This window comes from Coenobita brevimanus, chromosome 65 (genome assembly GCF_032717465.1).
Source record: "Coenobita brevimanus isolate Jiangsu-jjx chromosome 65, ASM3271746v2, whole genome shotgun sequence".
NCBI lineage: Eukaryota > Metazoa > Arthropoda > Malacostraca > Decapoda > Coenobitidae > Coenobita > Coenobita brevimanus.
The window spans coordinates 48,017,359-48,038,408 of NC_137018.1; the positions used below are offsets into that span (position 1 = coordinate 48,017,359).

Here is a 21,050-nt window from a genome sequence, read left to right on the forward strand (position 1 = left end):
GGTGTATGAAGATGTTTGTGTGAAGACCATACATCGAGGAGCGTAGTATGAAGACTGTACTTTGACGGTGGTGTAGGTGTGAAGTATGGGACAGTATCAGTATGAATGATGTAGCCATATAGGAACCACAACTTGTCACTGAGGTAGTAGTAGTAGTATGGAGGTGGTAGTAGTAGTATGGAGGTGGTGGTAGTAGTATGGAGGTGGTGGTAGTATGGAGGTGGTAGTTCTGCTGACTGATGCGCCTCCTACAGGAACCACAGCTTGTCCCTGAGGTGCTGTGGGGGGCTGTCCCTGAGTGCCTGGCCTGTCACTGACGCTAGCTTGTGGGCGTACACACATGGGGCAGGTACGCGTACAGGGCCCTGGGGGAGGCAGGGGGGAGGCAGGGTTAGACATGGTTGGGGTAGGGCAGGAAGGGTGGGGTAAGGCAGGCAGGCTCAGGTAGGGCATGCAGAGAGAGATATGGCAGGCTGAGCTGGATAGGGCAGGCTGAGTGAGATAGGGCAAGCAGGATGAAGTATGACAAGCATGGTGGGGTAGGCAGGCAGGGTTAGTCAGGGTATGATAGGGAAGGCAGGCAGGGTTAGTCAGGGTATGATAGGGAAGGCAGGCAGGGTTAGGTAAGGTATGATTGGGAAGGCAGGACAAGGTGCGACGTAGCAGAAAAAAAAAAATACTATAAATCTGACTTTAAGTGTAATTTAAATCGACCAAATCTAAAATAATACTGTATAGGCTTATTGACCGTAATTTATCCTAGTCTAAACTATCTTAGTCAAACCAGACCACAGTGGACCTAGTCTGGCCAAAATCAGGCCAGCACAGGCTATGGCGCCTCACCATCCAGTTGCAGTAGAGGAAGGACAGCTTGTATGCAAGTCTCTGGTGTCTGTCGGGGTCCAGGTTGGAGTTGATGTCCTCGATGATATTGTAGGAGGTGGGGGTGACGGTGCCCTGCGTCACCTGTTGGCTTACCAGGTAGAAGTCGTATCTGGGCAGAGAGCGGGGACAGATATAGGTAGACAGATTAACATATACCGGTATTAGCTTTTTCATTACGTGGTATGGCACTGAAATCTTCTGTCATTTTGCTTTATACAGTAATTCCACCATTATATATATATATATATATATATATATATATATATATATATATATATATATATATATATATATATATGAGAGAGACTTGGATGATGGTCTTTGGTTCACCTTATGGCTTGTAACAACGAGTCATATTTGGCTGGAGAAAAGAAACAAAAGGCCTGCGTTTCTCTTCTTAACTTGATTTTATTATAATTCATACTTGTGGGAGTGATATGAGAAAATTTTTTCTCTCTCTCTCTTGTTATTTTGGGAAGAGTGATACAGCTTCTGTTTGTTTTCTTTCACCTGTTCTCTGCAGGACCATCGCAATGAAGGTATAAAGATCACATGTATACATTATACGTTGGTCGGTAAAGGAGGTGGAGGGCGTAGAGCCTACCCTTCCAGTCATTATCGACCTAAATGACTCATTGTGCATTCGATAGAGTTAAATTTATTGTTTAATCACACCTTGATCACGTCCTTCTTAAGTTACAGTACTTTATAAAACCTGTGTGTCAGAATTAACCATGAAAAAACGTGCCACTGTTTGTCAAGTGACTTACGTGTCTGTGTGTACTAACAGAACCACGCACCCATGTTTACACACACAGCCACGTGGGCAGTATTTACCTCTCTGGCATGGTGATGACGTCGTCGCAGACCGTCCCTGGTGGTGGATTGATGGGCTTGCCTGAGGTGCTGTCCTGGGCGAAGAGTCGAGTGTTGATCCTCTTGCTGACCACCACGAAGCTGAACCGGGGACTGAACCCATGCGCCTCAAAACACGCCTGAGTGAGAGGAGGCGTTCAGGTGAGACAGTAAGTAAAAAAATGTCCATATAGTCTTTTTCATCTTCTTGCCATTATCTGCTTCGCTGCATCATGGCTCACCTTAATAGCGGCCACCTCCGTATCTCTGACGTACGTCAGCTGGCCCTCCCCCACACCATCCCTGTACACCACCACCCTTTCCGGCAGCTGACCATTCACCTTGTGGTAGTGTCTTAGCGCGTCTGGTGATTGCATAATATGTCTTTAGGCAAATATATTCTTGTGTATAGGCTACATAAACAAACAAACAAAAACTAAGACTGACACTGCATAACTTATCCCTACACAGTATTCAGCAGTAGAAAGCCAATCTCAAACTCCGTTCATTTGGGCATGGTTGGATGTTGAACACGAGGGCAATGTATGTGCGTGACTAGACAGGTGCTGCGTGCCCATCCTAGTGGAGGAGGGATGCAGCAGATATTTATGAAAGCCAATGACAGTTTCAACAGCAGAAGAGAAAGACTACGCCACTGTGATTGTCAACTTAACTTACCTAACCCTAACCTAACGTGACGTAACATACTAATATACTCACTCATGACGGCGACGCTGAAGTTCGAAGTGAGTTCCTCCTGGTTGACGTGCCTGTTGACCTGTCCATAGTACCTGGTGAGATCCCTGTTGTACGAGGCCACCACGGCCCCCCAGGACGCATTGCCGCGCCCCGCGCCACCACCACGGTCATGGAACGCGTCATAGCCGATCACCATGGCGTTCTGGGCGATACGTCAGGGAGACTCTTGTAGTGACGCCAAGAATAACAGCAGTAACAGATATAGCCTACCGTCGTAAAACATCTCCCTCCCTTTTTTTCGGAAAGTGAAAAAAAAAAAAAAATGTAGTGCCATTTATTTACATCACTTAAGCATTCTGCAACAAGGACGAAGCAGTGTGATATAGAGGCCATTTTGTCGTATGAGTGGAGATATTACCCTTCATAGTTTTTAGAACTCGAAAATACATCTGCATGATTAAGCATGTTGTATAGTCTGAGGCACCACCTTTACTAGATACATCTGTGTCTCGGAGTCCAGGGAGCGATACAGTTTTTGTTATCTGTATGCAGAAGGAGTGGGAACCGTGTTGTAACGGGGGTATAGGCAGTCATAAAGTGTGTGCTTACTTTTCTTTTTCAGGCATGGCGTACGATCAAGAAATATTATCAGGGTATACGCAGCTATACAGTACACAGGGACATAGACTTTGTATTCTTTGTTCTGCAAAATGCACTTCATTGTAGTAAATAACATTTTCTACGTTCTAAACTGCAATCCGTCTGGCAGCACCGAACAGAATGTTTTCTCTCCAATTTGCAGTGTTAGGAGACATTATATACTTCTAGACGGGTTGTGAACGCGTTCACGTACGCTGCGTGAGCTCCCACATTCAGTAGAGCCATACCACTGTACACTAACTGTATGCAAGTACGGACAAAAGTAGGGCATTCCTTCCTCCACACACCCAGTTTGGAACTCTGGATTAAACATAACCACATACAGTACATACTATGAATTGCATCGTGCCAAACAAATAATCCTGGTTGCGATGGCCCCCTTTCATAAGTGATTAAGGACGGAGAGTAATTTCGCACTCACCTGGAACGGTATATGCACCCTCCACGCCTCTCCCCCCAGCTTGCAGTTGATCTGTACAGCAATCTTGTACACCACGGCCTGTAATTTGCCTCGGTTCTGGAGTGTACGTGCGACTATCATCTGTAGTAGGGGAGTACGTTCATTAGTTTTAGGAGTGGTAGATAACAGTAGATAGATAGGTATGCGTATGGTTGGATGGATGGGTAGATTGTTAGACGGACTGATGGATAGGTAGATAGGTACTTAAGTATTGTTCTCCTGCCCCTTACCTATCCTCCCCTCCTCCACCCTCCTCTCTGCTTCCCACTTTTCCTTCTCTTCTCACTTTCCTCTTCCCTCCTCTCGTCTCTCTTCCCTCTCCGCCTCTCCTTTCTTCTCCTTTCCACATTTCCCTTCCCCTCTCCTCTCTCCCTGTTTCCTCCTCTTCTCAAATTTCCTCATCCCTCCCCTCTCCTTCCCACCTTCCTTATCCATCCCCCCTCCCCTCTTCCTCCCACTATTCCTCTCCTTTCCTTCGCTCCTCTCGTCTTCCCACCTTTCCTCTCTTCACGCCTCTCCTTTCCTCCTCCCGCGCCACTCACCTGCGAGGGAATCCCCATCACACAGGTAACATGTCGCTTCACCGCCGCGTATCTGTCCAGTCGTGTGTTGGGCAGGATCACCACACATATCTTCACCCCTCCATGCCGCCCTGCTCCATGCACGTAGTCCTGGGCCGAGTCACCTTTCAAGATCTCTCTGTGGATGATTGGGTGAGGGGGATGAGATTTTTTTTCAAGGGGGGAAAGGGGGAAACACTTGTCCCATCCAAAGGAGGTTGAGGAGAAAACAGCCAAATTCAGTTACTGTTCATTTTAATATAACTGAACACAGGCTGATGTTTATCATCTAAAACAGTGTCCGTTACCGTGTATGGCAATATTGTCACGCATTAATATGTGTTCTCTAAAGTGGACGTTGATGATAATGAAACAAAGACTAAGAAAATGGTCTTAAGGAGCTTACATGCTCCATTATGTTCTGCTTTAGTCGCATTTTATTTCAACTCACCTAAGCCGTACATAACCTAACCTATATTAACCTTCTCCTATATATTTGAAGTCACTGTGCCCTTATCCATTCTGAAGTAGGTAACTAACCCCCCACAACCTACTGCAGGTACTCACATAGCTGGCTGCGTGACGACCATGCCCAGCGTCCTGCCCACCCTGCGCAGGCCCCCCAGCAGGTCCTCCGCTTCAGGCTTGAGGCGCCCCGGGAAGATCAGCACCCAGTTGGTCAGCTGGACGGGGGTGGTCAGCGGCACATCTGAGAGCAAGGCAGGTCAGGTCAGGGGAAAAAAAAGGTTAAGATAGGATAGTAGAGATTTTGTAGCCGTGTGTTGAGAAGGCAGGACAGAGCAGGTCACGTTAAGTCACTTGAAGGTTACGATAGCGTAGAAAGGGTTTGTGTTTGTTTGTTTTGTGGATCCTTTGGATTTTTGTGTGTGGGAAAGAAGACAAGGAGCAGGAAATACGGTACAGCATGGCGGGGTAGGGCGGGGTAGGGCAGGGCAATGCAGAGAAGAAGGTTTAGGACCAGATACCGTCGGGCCGTATGTGGTTTGTATGTGTCTGTAAATTATGTCCGTGTGTGTATGTACAATGTGTGCAGCTGTGAAGTGAGGGTTGGACTGTGTGTTTATCTGTCAGTATATTCAGATGCATCCCACAAAAATCCTTCATCATGTAACCACATCAGTACAATTACCCAAGTCACCCTTCAGATAAATCCCACAGTCACCCTCCATTCTGCTGGCGTATTCATAAAAGATCTTTGTTATTTTCTATGGCAAACATGTCTTCGTATAATTTTTCGTATTTTTCACCATAACATTCACTCTGGTCTGGTTGTGAAGTGTCTGGCAGCCGTACGAGTTGAGATAAAAACATAAACAAGTGATTTTAAATACAAATGAATGGCAAGATAATTTATGTATACCACCTCTCTCACGTCTGACCTCGCGTGTCCAATTTGTGTCGTGCCCTCTGTACTGGAAAGTGTGGCAAACAGTATCCAGTCAGCCCACAATTACCCCTACGTAAACTCGCACAGGCACTATTACTGTATTCAATTTGCTGAAAATTTTGTGAACTGGAAGGGACAGATACAGCCTTTGTCAACTCCTTCACAACCTTGAGGCTCTACTGTATAAAATTAATTGGAAGTTGAAAGAGTGAAGCAAAAATGTATACTGTACAGTCCCCCCCTCGTCCATCACTCCTCAGATAAATCCCACAATGACCCTCTTCATGCTGACCTTTGACCTCGTGTATCCAGTCGGTGCCGCGACCCTTAAACTGGAAGGTGTGGCCGCCCATGTTGATCACTTCCGGGGGTAGTACACGCCCTCGCACCTGACTCAACACCTGTGCGAATTCAAGGCCCCATTGTTGTAGTTCCGCCTTCACCTGTGCCGGATAGAAAATGGGATTGATTGATTGATTACGACATGGGTATTTGATTGGTAAGATGACGAGAGGAAAAGAAAGATGAATGGAGAGAGGGATGGAAGAATGGAAGGAGTGAAGGATTCAGGGAAGGATTAATAAGGAAAGCTGTTAGGTTGGCAGGATGGAGGGAGAAAGAGGGATGGAAGAAGGGAAGAGATAAGGAAAGAAAGTGTGATACAGGAAAGAGGCGTGTAATGTTAAGAATCCACATAAAACGGACAACCCTTCCCTTCCCGCTCCTTCGCCCCACCCCATTAAAAAAAATGAAATTCCTCAAGTGAAACACGATCATAGCACCTGCCTTATCATTGGAGAATAACTGAGTCGAGAATTTGCGAATGGCGAGCACCCTCCTGTCTGGCTCCATCTTCGTCCACTGCGACATGTCCCTCATCATGGCGTAGTCGTTCCTCATGTCTTCGGTTAGTCCTGTCGCGACGCACAACTCCGGGATGAGGTACACATTGCCCCGGCCCCGGCGCTGATCGCGGAGGCGGGGGCGGGACAGCAGGAGCGGCTGGCGGTGGTCGCGGATGGTCACTTGATACGTCTGTGGGGGTGAGAAAGAAGTTTGGATCACGTATTTACTACGCGCCGAAGTTTAGGCGTGGAATTTGAAGCGAGAGAACAAGACATCGTTTGGTAGGTGTGAGTTGTGTGTGTGTGTGAGAGAGAGAGAGAGAGAGAGAGAGAGAGAGAGAGAGAGAGAGAATCATCCAATCTACCCACCTGCTGGTAGTACTCCATATAGGTAATTTCTTCGCCATGGAAGGTGAAGGTGGTGGTGGGGGAGAGGCTCCAGGCGACTTCGTGGATGGTGTAGGTCCTCTGGTTGTATCGCGTCATCACTACACTTCCCAGGACCTTACGCCGCACCACCACATTCTGATGTTGGTATTGGAGGGGGTAGAGTGGGTGAGGTTGAGTTGGGTTGGGTTGGGTTAGGTAAGGTTTTGGTTGGTTTGGTGTGATTGATTTAGAATGGTATGGTTTAGTGTCAAGGTCTGATTTGGGCAAGTTATGCATGGTTTGCTTTCGTTGGGTTAATAATAGGCTACGTTATCATGCCATCTCGACATTGACTAACACCTGGCATCGGATCGCCACTTTCTGTTGACATTAGGAGAGGGGGGAGAGTGGGTTAGGTTTGGTCAGGTTAGGTTAGGTCATCACATCCTCACACATTACCCAGCACTTGGCATACGATCACCAATTCACCACTTTCTGTTAGCATGAAGAGAGAGAGAAAGAGAGAGAGGGGGGGGGTAGGGAATTCTTGGCAGAGGGATGTTTTAGGATTTTATTATTATATTCTGCAAACTTAAAAATCGAGAATGGAAGGGCAAGATCCTGATTTTAAAAGTTATTTTTGTAATGTCAGTGGTTATTAGTTTTAACCAACCTGCACGTCACCTGATGGAGTGCAGTCTGCAGCGTTACAGTGAGGTTAGGAGTTGCTGAGTACAGTACAGTATTAGTTTATGCAGTCAGTCACAGTCCATCGTTTCATTTATCAGCTACTCACATAGTTGTCCGGGTTGTTTGCCACTATCTGCCTGAGAACGTCATGCATGGTGTCGAGCCTAAGGAACTTATGCACCACATCCGTGACCAACATTACGTGGTGTTCGTGTTGACGGATGCACACCAGCTGACCCGGCCATATTGACACTCTGGGGACGGTAGATACAGATAAGATCGTATGCAAAGGGATTATCTGCAGTAGGCTGGTTGAGCCAAGTTATCTCATTTTAAGTAACTCCTGTTACAGGGTTAAGGTAATAAGGCAGATGTAGCAGATTAACACACATTTGTGAGGAGTCATCAGAGTAACAGTTTTCAACACAGTAAAGATTCTTCCTCACAAGAGGCGTCTCGGTCATCTAGGTGGCAATTGAGTACAAAACACCTGTAGTGCAAAATGTGCCCCTTAACACAGGTAAAATTGTCTCCGGGTAAAAATATTAGAATGGTGGACCTTATCATTGACGGAAGCCTTGTAACCCTTTCACCATTAGAAATTTTCCTTTAGGATGATTACAATATCTGGCGGATGAAAGAACAGATTAAGAGACGTCATCGTACTGAAGAGTAAAACTGTAGCACAGACTCCCATTTTCTGCTTTGACACATCCTCTGTTCTTTATTGCAGGTGTATGGAGAGCTCAAAGGTGTGTTTCCAGTCAATTGCAAGCTTTACCATTCATCCCCAAGCAGTTCCAAGTGTCTTGAAGCAGTCCCTGTATAGGCACCCACTGAAATCCCAAACATTATCATGCAGTCAAAGGGATTAAGCAATTTCAAGCATCAGGAAGAATTTACAGTAATCCTCAAGTAGTTCTAAACATTATTAGGCAAACTTCAAATATTCACATCTGATCTGGAGGCAGGCATTTACCTGTGCTTCTGACTGGTGACCTCGGCTTTGGGATCGTAGTAGTGTTGTCCCAGCTGTGTGAGGCCAAGGTACTCCAGACACCGCTTGATGACCAGCGAGAACACCTGGGGGACGGCAGCACTGGTGAGAGGCACAGGGTAGGTGACAGTTGTGTGCGTGACGTGTGTGGGTGACTGATGTGGGCAGTGACAGGTATGGAGGTGTGACAGGTGTGGGAGTGACATTTGAGCGAATGACAGGTGTGGTAGTGAGAGTGTTGGTGAGATTTTATATACTCAGAATGAATGTATGATTTAAAATGTAAGTTGAAACGTGAGGCCCTTTTTTATTGTTTTTATTTTTGTTCACATAGAAATCAAGTTGGTATTCCACTTTCAGCCCATCGCCAGACACACACCAGTGCCCCTTCTGTTAGAATAATCATGATAGGGCCGTATCTCTGTTATGAGGTCAATTTCCGTACATTAATCGTGAAAATAATCGAGACAGACTGGTATATTAACCATACAAAGAAAATAACCAAAGTCTTGTCATAAAGGGATCAAAACAAGCTCGTGTATTGTCTATATAACTACGCTTATAATCACGCCACAAAAGTAAACCCACCTTGAGGTACTCTGGGTCGCTAGAGGGCAGTTCTTTGATGAACCTGATCTTCACTATGTAGGGAGACTCGTCGTCAGGCCTCTTCGAAGCCATTTCCAGCGGCTGTGTGAGAGGCAGGAGGGGTCATACAGAGTTGTGAGTTTTTGGTAGTAACAAGACAGAAAGGAACAGGCAAAAGGAACTAAAAAGGAAGACGATAGGAGTTTACAGGGCGTCTGAATAGAAAACGGGAGGCAGGGGAGTTAGGGATGGGTAGGACAAACAGGAAGAGACAGAAAGGAGTCGGACAAAGTTAAGGAGACGAGAGAGTTAAAGATGAAGGTGGAGAAAGGCTGAAGCTGTAAGAAAAGAGGCAGAAGGACTTGACATGAGACAGGACGGACAGGGAGAAAATGTTACTTGAACAAACATGCTGGTTGGTCTATAAGAAAGGAAAAATGGTACGAAGGAAAGTAGCTTGCTCAACAGGGAACAGAATCCATTCAAAAATGAAGTCATGCAAAGAAACATACGTGGTCGAAAAAGAAGAGTCTTACGATGTAACTTAAAACAAGTAAGAGGCATACGAAGGAGGTGGTCACAAGAAAAAGAACTCGGATGAAGAATCGGTAACTGTTAAAAAAGTAAAAGGCCTGAAGGGGAAAACGTCACAAGAGAAATTGTGCAGGTGAACAGCAGTCATTAGAAAAAGAGAGATGTACGCAAAAGAAGCTAAAACACTCACATCCTTGGCCAGCTTGCGTGGTAGGAAGAGTTGCATGCCGTCGAAGATGTAGTTGCCGAGGGTGTTCGAGTGCTGGCGGAGGAGCATCTTCTTGGCCCCAGTTCGCTCCTCCTCGGGGCTGAAGTCCACGTGGTACAGACATAGGCAGAGTTCGGGTCGCGCCGTCATCTGGTAGTAGTTCCCGCGCAGGGCGATGTGGGTGCCTGATTTGCCTGCATAGAGGAGTAAACCAGACTGAGATACAGGGACCACTGGACATGATGAGCGAACTGAACTTCGAAATTTGGCCTATGAATTCCTCTGACATGGAAATGTAGTAGATGATTAGAGTGAAACTTGGAATTAAATTTCTAAATTTACCTACAGGGTAGGGAAAACAAGCATGGAGATGAAAGGGGTACTAACCATCTCGTCAGTTGGTACTGGCTTACATGCGTGAGTACAGGGGTAACAGAATTGCCTACACAGAGAGTAAACCAGACTTCGAAAATAGAAGACTGATATACTACACAGTACATGGATGAAACTTAGAAACAAAGGTAGCAACAGAGGTCAGCTGGTGGTAGGATTCACACAGGGTGATGGTAGTATCAGATTTACCAACTTGGAGGAATAAACAGCTGCCATAAAGCGTCAGACGGTTGTATTCAGTTTTAAAGTGGTGTATTGTCGTCTAAGGATTACTGATGGGGTGCGAGATTTACCTACACAGAGAATTATACTAAAATTGAAATGGAGTAGAATAACATTTTCATTATGACAACGCCCTTCTTTCTATCCCTCGCGTAAGCTGAACAATTTTCTCTCAGGCATGAATGGGTGGGAGGCGTAGGTCCCCCATTTTCGCCAGACCAATGACTATTTATGCCAAAGAGACAGAATTATTTACCAAAATATGTATTAGGAATATGCTACAAAATTATTATAGAAATATTTCAATGAAAAGGAGGATTTGGAAAAGTATTTTGAAGAATCAGGTAATGAGTTACCATTAATTCAAACTTGTTATAATTCTGCTAGAAATCACACCCTTCCTCCCTCCTTTACCTAAGTTCTAGATCCTACCCTATCTCTGGCAGTAACAAAAATACACAGCGCCAGAAGCATTCCAAGATTTAGGGGGAGGGGGGGACAAAAGTACAGCCAGTGTGGGCTATACACATATATGGAAATGTATTTGCGATTATAGTATGTGAAAGTAAACCTTTGTGTGCAGGTGTAAGGGGATTACCATAGCATATGTACTCAGATTTCTTGTTAGTGCTGCAGAGCATATATGTAATGACTTCACGACAAGCTGTTGAGAGAGGGGGGCAAAATCCTCCGTTTACGCCCTCACTGAAACGTCAGGGGAGGCAACGGCCCCCCTTGCTCCACCCACTTCAGGCCGCTTTGATTCTGACCCACCCATAGAAAGTGTCACTTTTCCACACCAAGGAATTTACCCACGCATATAAACTGACACAGCTGCTTAAGTCACTTTCCATCCCGTAGAATTCTGACCCACCAATAGAAAGTGACACAGCTGCCTTGGTCACCTTTCCATAAGGCCATGTAATTATTGACCAGTCGCTCCTGTAGCATTACAGTATTGGCCAGAAGGGGAGGGGGGGCAAAAGCACAGGCAGTGTGGGTTAAAGTAGAAATCGTCCGATAACAAGGACAGCTGGAGACTCCTCTGCCATATGGCCACCTCTTGGAAGGAGTTCAGGAGGGTACAATGGACCAGAGGTGTTAATAAAAAGTGATTAAGCTACATCTATGTCACCCTCTTATTTATCTTCAGATTCTTTGCCATGTCAGTAGTGGCTGGCCTAAAAACTAACATATCGTCCACATTCATTGCAGCTGGACAGATCATAACATCATGCTTTTGTCAAGAATTACATATGGCAACGTACTCGTATGTGCTCAAATTTCTTGCTGCATATGTGTAATAAGTTCGCGACTAGGTATAGCGAAGGGGGGGGGGAGTTTGCCTCCCACAAAATATTCAGGGGACAACTGCCCCCTTGCCCCCCCCCCTCACTTCCAGCGTCCCATAAAATAGAGTAAAAGACCCTTGTAATGAAGCCATGAACCGATTTTGAACAGGAGTGGGAGAGAGAGTTGGAAGACAGCCGGAGATAAGATAAGGAGAGAGATAAAGATAAGAAGAAAGATATCACGAAAGGGATAGAGGGAGAGAGACTAGATTAGGACCGTGTTCTCGTGGCTTTGGTAGACTCTGGTGCATTACTTAACGTTTTTCTTTTTCTTACAATGAATTTTATATTGTTTATATATCTTTACACATTGCAGTGGAGAGAGAGAGAGAGAGATCCCTACTTCCCCATGCTTTGATATCACGTCACCGCTTCACTCTCCCTCCATTTCAACTCACCCTTCTTGTCCTTCAGGTCTTCAGGTCTGGTCCACACCACCTCCTTCACTTCCTCCTCCTTCCTCCCTCGCCCTCTTCCTCTTCCTCTTCCTCTTCCTTGTCCTCTCGTGGCTCCTCCTCCTCTGCTTCCTTTTCCCCCTATTGCTCCTGCGCCTTCCTTCCTCTTTCCATCTTGCAGCTGCAACTGAGCCAGCTGCCTTTCTAACCCCTCCTAGAAAAAAAAAAAAAAAAAAAAAAAAAAAGCCTGTTAGATATTGCAGACCTTCACCCAAAGTACCTATTACAGACCACCACCTCCGTTGTACAGTGTCATACTAGGATATATGAGCAACAACAACAACAACAACAATAATGATAATAATAATAATAATAATAATGATTGTTGTGGTAGTAATAGTATTTGTAGCAGTAGTAGCAACAATATTAATAACACCACTACACTTCTATCACTTCTACGCTAATTGAAAGACATTTAATATTGCCTTCAGTTAGAAAATACTAAACACCAAGCCGTAATGAATTAACCCTTTGGCTGCCTGGGGGGGGGGGTCACATGAGTTCAGCAAAATCTTCCCCTGTAGGGTACGATAAAACACAGTTCTTTATTCTCAGGGTAACCATTTCCAACCCTCAAACTTTCGTCCAATTGCTTTACATCCTGTGTCTTAAAAGTTTTCGAGTACATTCTTTACAGAAAAATTTTAAAGCGTCTTTCCTATCACAACCTTCTTTCTGATCGTCAGTATGGGTTCCATCAGGGACGCTCCACTGGCGATCTTCTTACCTACCTTTCAGACTCCTGGTCATTCTCCTTTCGGGACTTTGGGGAAAGCTTTGCCATTGCACTTGACATCTCAAGGCTTTCGATCGAGTCTGACATAAATCTTTAATTTCCAAACTGCCCTCTTACGGTCTCTATCTTTTTATCTGTGCCTTCATCCAAAGCTTCCTTTCTGGTCGTTCTATAGCCGCTGTTGTAGACGGCCATCGTTCTTCTTCTAGATCTATCAACAGTGGTGTTCCTTAGGGCTCTGTCCTATCACCAACTCTCTTCCTTTTATTCATCAATGATCTTCTAAGCTGTACATCTAACCCTATCCACTCGTACGCTGATGATTCCACCCTTCATCTTTCCATGCGGTTCCCGCAACATCCATCTCAGCAGTTACTTCAACAAACAAGGGATGAAGCTAAGGCACACCTAATGTCTGACTTGGCTTGTATCTCTGACTGGGGTAAAAATAACCGTGTTGTTTTTAATGCATCAAAAACTCGATCTTCGACACATTCTTCCACAGGAGTACCCACTAATGTTTAATAATATCCAGCTCAATCCTGCATCATCCTTGAACATGCTTGGGGTTTCATTCACTCGGGACTTACCTCGGAAAAATCATATTGCATCTCTTGTAAAATCTGATTCCAAGAGATTAGGTGTGCTAAGCCGACTCCGTGCCTTCTTTACCCCTGCACAGTTGTTGACTTTATACACGGGTTTTATTCGCCCCTGTTTAGAGTACAACTCTCATGTGTGGGGAGGCTCCCACATACAGCTCTTGTCAATAGGGTGGAGTCAAAGGCTTTTCGTCTCATCTCTCCTCCTCTTACTGGCTCCCTTCAACCTCTGTCTCTTCGTCGCACTGTTGCCTCTTTATCTCTTTTCCATCGCTACTTCAATGGTCACTGCTCCTCTGCACTGTCTGTTTGCATCCCTCCACCTCAACGACGTGTGCGTAGCACCCGTCTAGCAACAAACTCTCATCCCTTTTCTGTCCAGTTCTCTAATGCAAGAGTTAACCGTTACTCCCAGCCCTTCATTTATACAACAGGTCAACTCTGGAACTATCTTCCTCTGTATTTCTTTCTTGCTATGATCTCCAGTCTTTCAAACGCAGTGTGTCCAGGCATCTCGAAATGAATGGATCTTGAACTTGGCTCTTTTTTTTTTTTTTTTTCTTGGAAGGAAGTGTTTTGGGGGCTTAGCCTTTGGTTCCTTCTTCCTCGTATAAAAAAAAAAAAGAAGGCGAAACGGTAATTTTAATATTTTATTAAATATTTATTTTGCCCTACATTTCCCTGTATTGTAATAAAACTGTCTAACAATCTAAAATAAAATGCAAAGTCGGTATTTCCCAGCCAGAGTAACGTTACCAAATTACGTACATCACATACCAACATCGTTATGCAAGATTACATAATAATAATAATAATAATAATAATAATAAAGGATAATAATAATGAAGTAATAATAATATTCCTTTTTATAAGTACCACAGGATCAAGTATGTTTATTTAACCTCTAATGTAAACCGTAGGTACTGTAGAGGGACGCCTCTGGCCGGTGGAACCTATATAACAGGGTGGCTCTGCTGCTCAGTTATATAAATTATATAAATATCTCTGTCCCTCAGAAAGAAAATGTTGTGAAGTACAAGACAACTTCAGTCAAGTCCACCGGGTTCACTTTATAGGCTATGAGTCTGGGAGCCACAACAACATGAACCTTAACCACACCACCACCACTCCTCTACACCACCAGATCATTATACGTTAACTCATACAAAAATGTCGTTGTACGATACGTCAACAAGCCGTTAATATTTGTCTTTATTTATACCACACCTGTACCACACTTACCATGCCAGACCATGCATGTCAACGCTGTGTAATACGGTCATGCCTAATTATCGTACTCCACTTTCCATACCAACATGTATGCTTATGATATCTTCAGAACATGCTGATTTATCCCTGCAAATACCACAACATTTACTATACTGAATAATCCCTACCACACCATTACAGATAGTGAAGAATCATTTATTATTGTCAGTAATTATCACACTGTATACTTTTATATTTAATCTCTACCACATTCTTACCACACCAGCCATGCCAACAACACCCCTGCCACACATACCTCGCCTGGCCTGCGCAAGTCGACGCTCCCTTGTTGTCCGCCATCTTGTTGTGGTGGACGCTGCCTACCCCTTGCTCTACCCCGCGCCCTCCCTCGGCCCTCCTCACGCCCGGCCATGCTTGTTGCTGGCCTGGGTTTGGGCGATAACGGCTGACCAGGGCGCTGATAACAGATAAGAGCGTCAGCATGGAATTACGTATGTAGAGGTAGGAAAAACTGAGTATTTTCTAGGCTATGTGTAGACGGTTATTGAATGCTGGAATTTGTTGGAAGCGAGTCTTGTTTGAGGGACTTGTTCAGCATCGGGTGTGTGATGTCGCCAGGTAGTGAATAGTAGGAAGTTGTATTATTTCGATTCTGATCCGTGCTTCAAATAAGAGCCAGATTTCATTGGCCTGGGTGCATGAATAGGCTGACGTTGTTTGGACACCCAGCGGAGATTAACATTGAAAGGCAACATAACCTATGATAGTTTTCTTTAACTCATAAGGGAAAAATGTAAAATAGGATAGCCAGTTAATACTGATATGCCGGTATATTGGTTGCCTGGATGCTGTAGTGTTAGAGGGACGCCTTCTCGTATTTGATGGATAATAGTTTTCTCCTTTCCTCTGTTGCGAGGTTTGTTTATATGGCCTTTAAGGAGGTGGAAATTTGGTTGAAAGCCTGTTGAGAGTTACCATTTTTACCTCGCCACCTTGGCTATGACGGCTGGCTTTAGCCATCGTCTAGGTGAAGCAAACATGTCTCGGCAACCAGCAAAGATAAAAAGGGACGTGTTAAGTCGGACATCATAGCCAGGATAGCGATAAAAGCAAAAACAGTACGAGGAGGCCGTTTCTTTTTAGAAGGTTTTCAACCATTCATCTAGCTCCTTGACGGCTTTATATCCAAAGCCACGAAATGAAAGGAGGGTGACGGCCGATGAACTTCGGCAATTATATGTGGTAATTCATATTTTGGCGCATAGGCCTCATACGCGGGGTCCGGTATCAAAATAACAGGGTGCAGACTTACTGTAAGGGGCCCAGAAAACTAGGCAGCAGCATCTTGTCTAGTAATAAGTACATTCTTCAGTAAAACACGATCTAAATATGTTAAAAGTGATCATCTTACACCCGAGGATTAGCAAGTCGGATTTTTTTTTTTTTTTTGGGGGGGGAACTGCCATATTGTACTAAGATGTGAAGGGGTAGGGGTCCAAGGGTGTCTGCCAGCCACTGCCCTCTAGTTCTTTTACAGAGGGAACTAGAATGACACTCAGTAGAGCGCATACCCCTGCCAACGCCCTATCTCGCAATTAAAGAAAATTTAAAAAAAAAAAAAAAAAGTCCTGGATCCGCATCTTTATTCGGATCCGTGCCAAAATTTATTGGAGTGTATTCTGGGACAAGGCCCATTCTTCTACCAAGTTTCGTGGAAATCCGTCCGGTAGTTTTTGTGTAATCTTGCTCACAGACTAACCAAAAACAAACGGACAGGTAAAAACACAACCTCCTTGGCGGAGGTAAAAATCAAGTTCCATAAATTTGTCTTCAAACCTAGTGATAATCTGTATCTTTCCCTTAATCATCCACAGTAAATGAAGATATATATGGCTACAACATGCTTAGTCAAAAACTTAGTCATCTGTATGACGTCAGATGAGCTTATTTCAAACATTTAGATACTTTGTTCAATTGCAGCACAGTACTGTTTCAGTTCTGGCTTACCGCACTTACCTTACGATATAGCTAGCCTGACCAAACAATAATAATAAATCGACATAATGAGCTGATATTTTTAGTGTTTAGACGCCAGACACTGCTTTTAGGACAACTTTGGCATATTATTATAACGCCTTTTGGCAATGTTGAATTATGTTTCACTATGTGATTTATACTGACGTATACCTGCTGCTGGATTAAGAATTCCCTGCGCGAATTGTTCATCGCATTTACCTTAGTGGCGCGCCCCCTTATTTCTGAACTTGAGGGGCACTGTGGAGCGAGTGTCTCCGACAAGGGCAGCGTATCCTAATTTCCAGCCTTATCATTGATTAGGGTTTCGCAAGAAGTGTTTTCCGGATCCAGAATCTGTAATGCGATCCGGATCAGTCCCAAAAGTTAATCGATTCTTCCCAGGGACATGGACTATCTACCCACCAAATTAGGTCCAAATCTCTCTCTCTGGTTTTTGAGTAAGCCTGCAAACAAACAAACAAACATGGGTGAAAACATGCTCTTCTTGTCGGAGAGAACTATGATAAACGACAGAAGGGATAAAATCCGACTCCCGGTAACTTTATTGTATTTGGCTCGGTGACGTCGAAGAGAAGCCCGTGCCAAACCACATCTCTGTACGACACTGAGGGCACAATACAGTATACCGGTACTCTTATTTTTCCAATCTAGGAAGGGTTCAAACTAGTAAAGAATCGTCCGGCGATATCCAAAGCAAAATAGATACTGTAGGTTGTCATCCGAGATTTTTAGTATTTAGGATTATTCACATAAAAAAAAAAATGCATTTTAACTTCCATGTTTCGGCACATAATTCGAAGGAAAAAGAAAAGTGCCATGATAAAAATTTGAGATTTCAAGTAGATTTCAGTCCTGATTTTAGTGGTAGGATTTAGCGTGTCTTACCTGTGTGCGAGAGAGTGAGCAAGTGTGAGCAAGAGATAAGCTTAACTACGTATGGTCTTATCTCTAGCCTCTCACAGCTTCCATCCAGCTTTGTAACTGTCATTTGAATCTACCTCATATCTTTATCTGTCTATCTATATTTCTCAATCTTTGTCCGCCCATTTGTGTGTGCGCGCGCGCGCACCCACTAAGCCTACACACATTTACTAACATTCTTATCAGTCTACCTACCTATCTTCCTACTTCCCTACATTCTCATTGTGGTAGGCCAAACTACCCCTCTACCTGCCTGCATATCTGCTTAGTTACATACCTACTGTACATACATACACGCATGCTGTACAGTGCGTAATGTATATCGTACTTAAACAACAGCCAGCCAACCAACCAACATTCATATTTATACCAGCCTCCCTCGCTCCCCCCTTGCATAAGGAAATAACCACTCAGCCAACCAACCGACATACATGCCTTCATACTTATCTTCTTGACGCAGTTTGGCGGAAAAAACCACAGACCTTTGGAATGCGGCAAGTTGGAAGCCGCACCATGACAACCACTGCCCATTCATCTCAACTGATTTAGGAATTTTGGCTATGCACAACATCCCTCAGGTCCGGCAGGCTCCCTGTGACTTTTGGTTATTCACCAGGCTTAAAGCTCCACTGAAGGGTTCCCGATTTGAGACGAGAGAAATGGTCAAGACGAGTGTGACCAAACACCTGCATTAGATACCGAAAACGGACTTTGAAAAATATTTCAGGCAGTGGAAAGAACGCCGGGTTACGTGTATCAAGTCAGAAGGGGCCTACTTTGAGGGGGATTTTTAAGAGCCTAAGGTCGGATACTTTCTGAACAGACCTATACATACTCGTATACTTAAATCAACAAGGAAGAAAGGAGACACGAAAGCGCATGGGACATATCGTATTTCCTTTTTCCCTTTGAGTATCAGTATAAATATGACTCATGTGTAAAAGAAAAGTTACTTATTTTCATACATACCTGTACCGTACATACTGTACATGCCCACATACATACCGTCCTCCCTGTCTTCCCACTTAACATTATCAGGAGCACTCCCACTGATTCTCTCTCTCTCTCTCTCTCTCTCTCTTTCGTTGATATTCGCCGATATTGTGAAGTGCATGGAAGTAAATATTGCTTCACTAAAATTAACCTGACGGTATCTTATGTTGCGTGGGTGTGGGAGTGTGATTAGGAAATGATTAAATGATACAGGTGTTGATTTATCTGTCCCTGCAAGACACAACCAGTCCCCTGGTGGAGTGAAAGAGGAGCGTTATATGAACCACACTGTACAAACAATCGTGTATTCAACTGAGGCTTAAGAGAGTTTTTAAATACGGCGACAGGTGGCAGCTGGACTGATGCTTAGAAACGTAGTGGTTTGCGTGTTGCCCTTTGTAGTTAGCATCCTGGGTTAATTGTGTCATGATCGTGTTGGTAGCCTACGGGAAGGTGCGTATATGCCATTAATCATTTACACGGTTCTGTCAGCAAAATAAATCGATCTCTGTTTAGCCGGAATTAAATGTCTACGTGATGCTGGAGAGGGGCCCATCACGTGGTGGCTTCTGAATAACTGAGTGGCGGAGATACCCGGTTATACAAGCACCCCTCAGCTGCCTTCTTATCCCCCGAAATGATGGTGGGCTGCAGGAGGAGGGCAACTTCAGTCTGCAGTGCCCCGGATTGATGTTGAAATGAATGTGAGGGTCGCAGCTACTACCACGGTAAGCCTGCGCACGGTCCCGTAAGGTATGTGTGGTTTTCGTGTAATTCTGAAGAATAGCATGGGCTGGCGAGTGGTAGCAGTGAGTGTTATCCCTCTCAGCTACATATCAGCTCTCTCTCTCTCTCTCTCTCTCTCTCTCTCTCTCTCTCTCTCTCTCTCTCTCTCTCTCTCATGTACAGTAACTCATTGTGAAAAAAAGGCAGTGGCTACGGCTTTACATCCTTTCCATAGCGCCTTTTCGTGACCAGCATCATTTTCTAGTAATCTAGTTCCAACCGCATTTAAGATAGACCGATGGTTATGTGTGTGTGTGTGTGTGTGTGTGTGTGTAGTTAGTCTCCGTTCGATTAACCCTTTCAGTGGGACTTTGTTTTTATTATTTTTTGTAGTCGGAGGACATGTTACCTTATGACTGGCTACTGTATTATCTGAACTGAAAGTAAGGACCGTATTCTAGCTAGCAGAGAAGGCTTCCTAGCACCTCTTCATTAGCGATTTACTTTACATACTAGAGTAACTAGACTTTAGCATACGAGCTACGACCTCTAGTGTTTAGATATCGAAGCAGACAGTTGGGTGGTGGTGGCATCGTAGATCCTCATCATTAGCGATTCATTTTCCATACTAGACTTGAACATACGACTGTCGAAGCAGAGTCCACCACAATAAACGATACAGTTACGTCTGGGTAAAGATAGTTATGACGTGGCGGTTCAGTGGTGATGAGGCCAAGGTCATCTCAGGAGAGTATTAGTTTTAAATCAGATGTTAGCCGGATCGCTGGGACTGCCACAGGGGCTACCACTCCCAGGCTATTCCTCCTTCACGCGGTATGCAGTGGTGTCTTGCTCTTATACCCGATGTCCCAGGTATTTTTTATATATTTAAGCGATATTTTAGTGTGCATTTGGTAGCATATATAGTAGGGTGTTCAGAAAAATCGAACCTTCAGGAACTTGAAGGGCAAAGTGCTTTTTCAGCTCCACTACTGGTGGGAACTACACCATACGGTACTTTGCAATTTTTATTTGGCCTTCTCAAACCCATTTCTCATTTTAACGCAAGTTGCAGTGCAAATGGTAACCCTCATTGATCGCAGCAGGGCTTGACGTGTGGGGACTCATGTTGTCTGTCGGATCTCTCCACTCATTTCGGAAGGAATCAAGGACAGATCGCTGAAAAGTTCAAAAAAGAATTCCAGCCACAAACACCTTGATTCTCCATTTTGATGGAAAGCTCTTGCCTAGCATCAATGGTAGTGGCCGCAGTGATCACCTGGCGATTGTTGTTACAGGGATTAGTACGGAGAAGATCCTGGCGATCCCTGAGATCCCTGCTGGAACGGGCAAAGCAATGGGAGCAAAGGATTCTAGATGAATGGCCGGAAGTGAAGCCCTGGATTGCAGGGCTCTGTTTTGATACTACGGCGTCTAACACCGAGGTTTACAGCAGAGCTTGCTTTGTCATTGAAAGAGGTCTCCAAGTCCCTTTGTTGATCTTGGTATGCAGGCACGACATGTGTGAACTCATTGTGGCCGGGATCTTTGACGTCATTTTCTCATCTGGTCCTGAAATTCCTCTCACTAACTCAATAGTTGCCACTGATCGCCAGTTAGTTCGA

The 21,050-nt window shown here is 44.6% G+C and overlaps 1 protein-coding gene across 1 annotated transcript; it reads right to left on the reverse strand.

The window, feature by feature from the left end:
- Positions 1–248: 248 nt before the first annotated feature.
- Positions 249–15,160, reverse strand: LOC145405005 (piwi-like protein Siwi). The gene is made up of 18 exons (XM_080276506.1): positions 15,044–15,160; positions 12,236–12,334; positions 12,124–12,172; positions 9,741–9,952; positions 9,017–9,118; positions 8,411–8,514; positions 7,538–7,685; positions 6,742–6,897; positions 6,314–6,562; positions 5,820–5,970; positions 4,687–4,828; positions 4,102–4,258; positions 3,521–3,640; positions 2,461–2,641; positions 1,983–2,104; positions 1,723–1,880; positions 844–994; positions 249–365 (listed from the first exon to the last, which is right to left on the reverse strand). The coding sequence occupies exons 1-18, from the start codon at positions 15,158–15,160 to the stop codon at positions 249–251; spliced, it is 2,535 nt and encodes an 844-aa protein (XP_080132632.1).
- Positions 15,161–21,050: the final 5,890 nt, after the last annotated feature.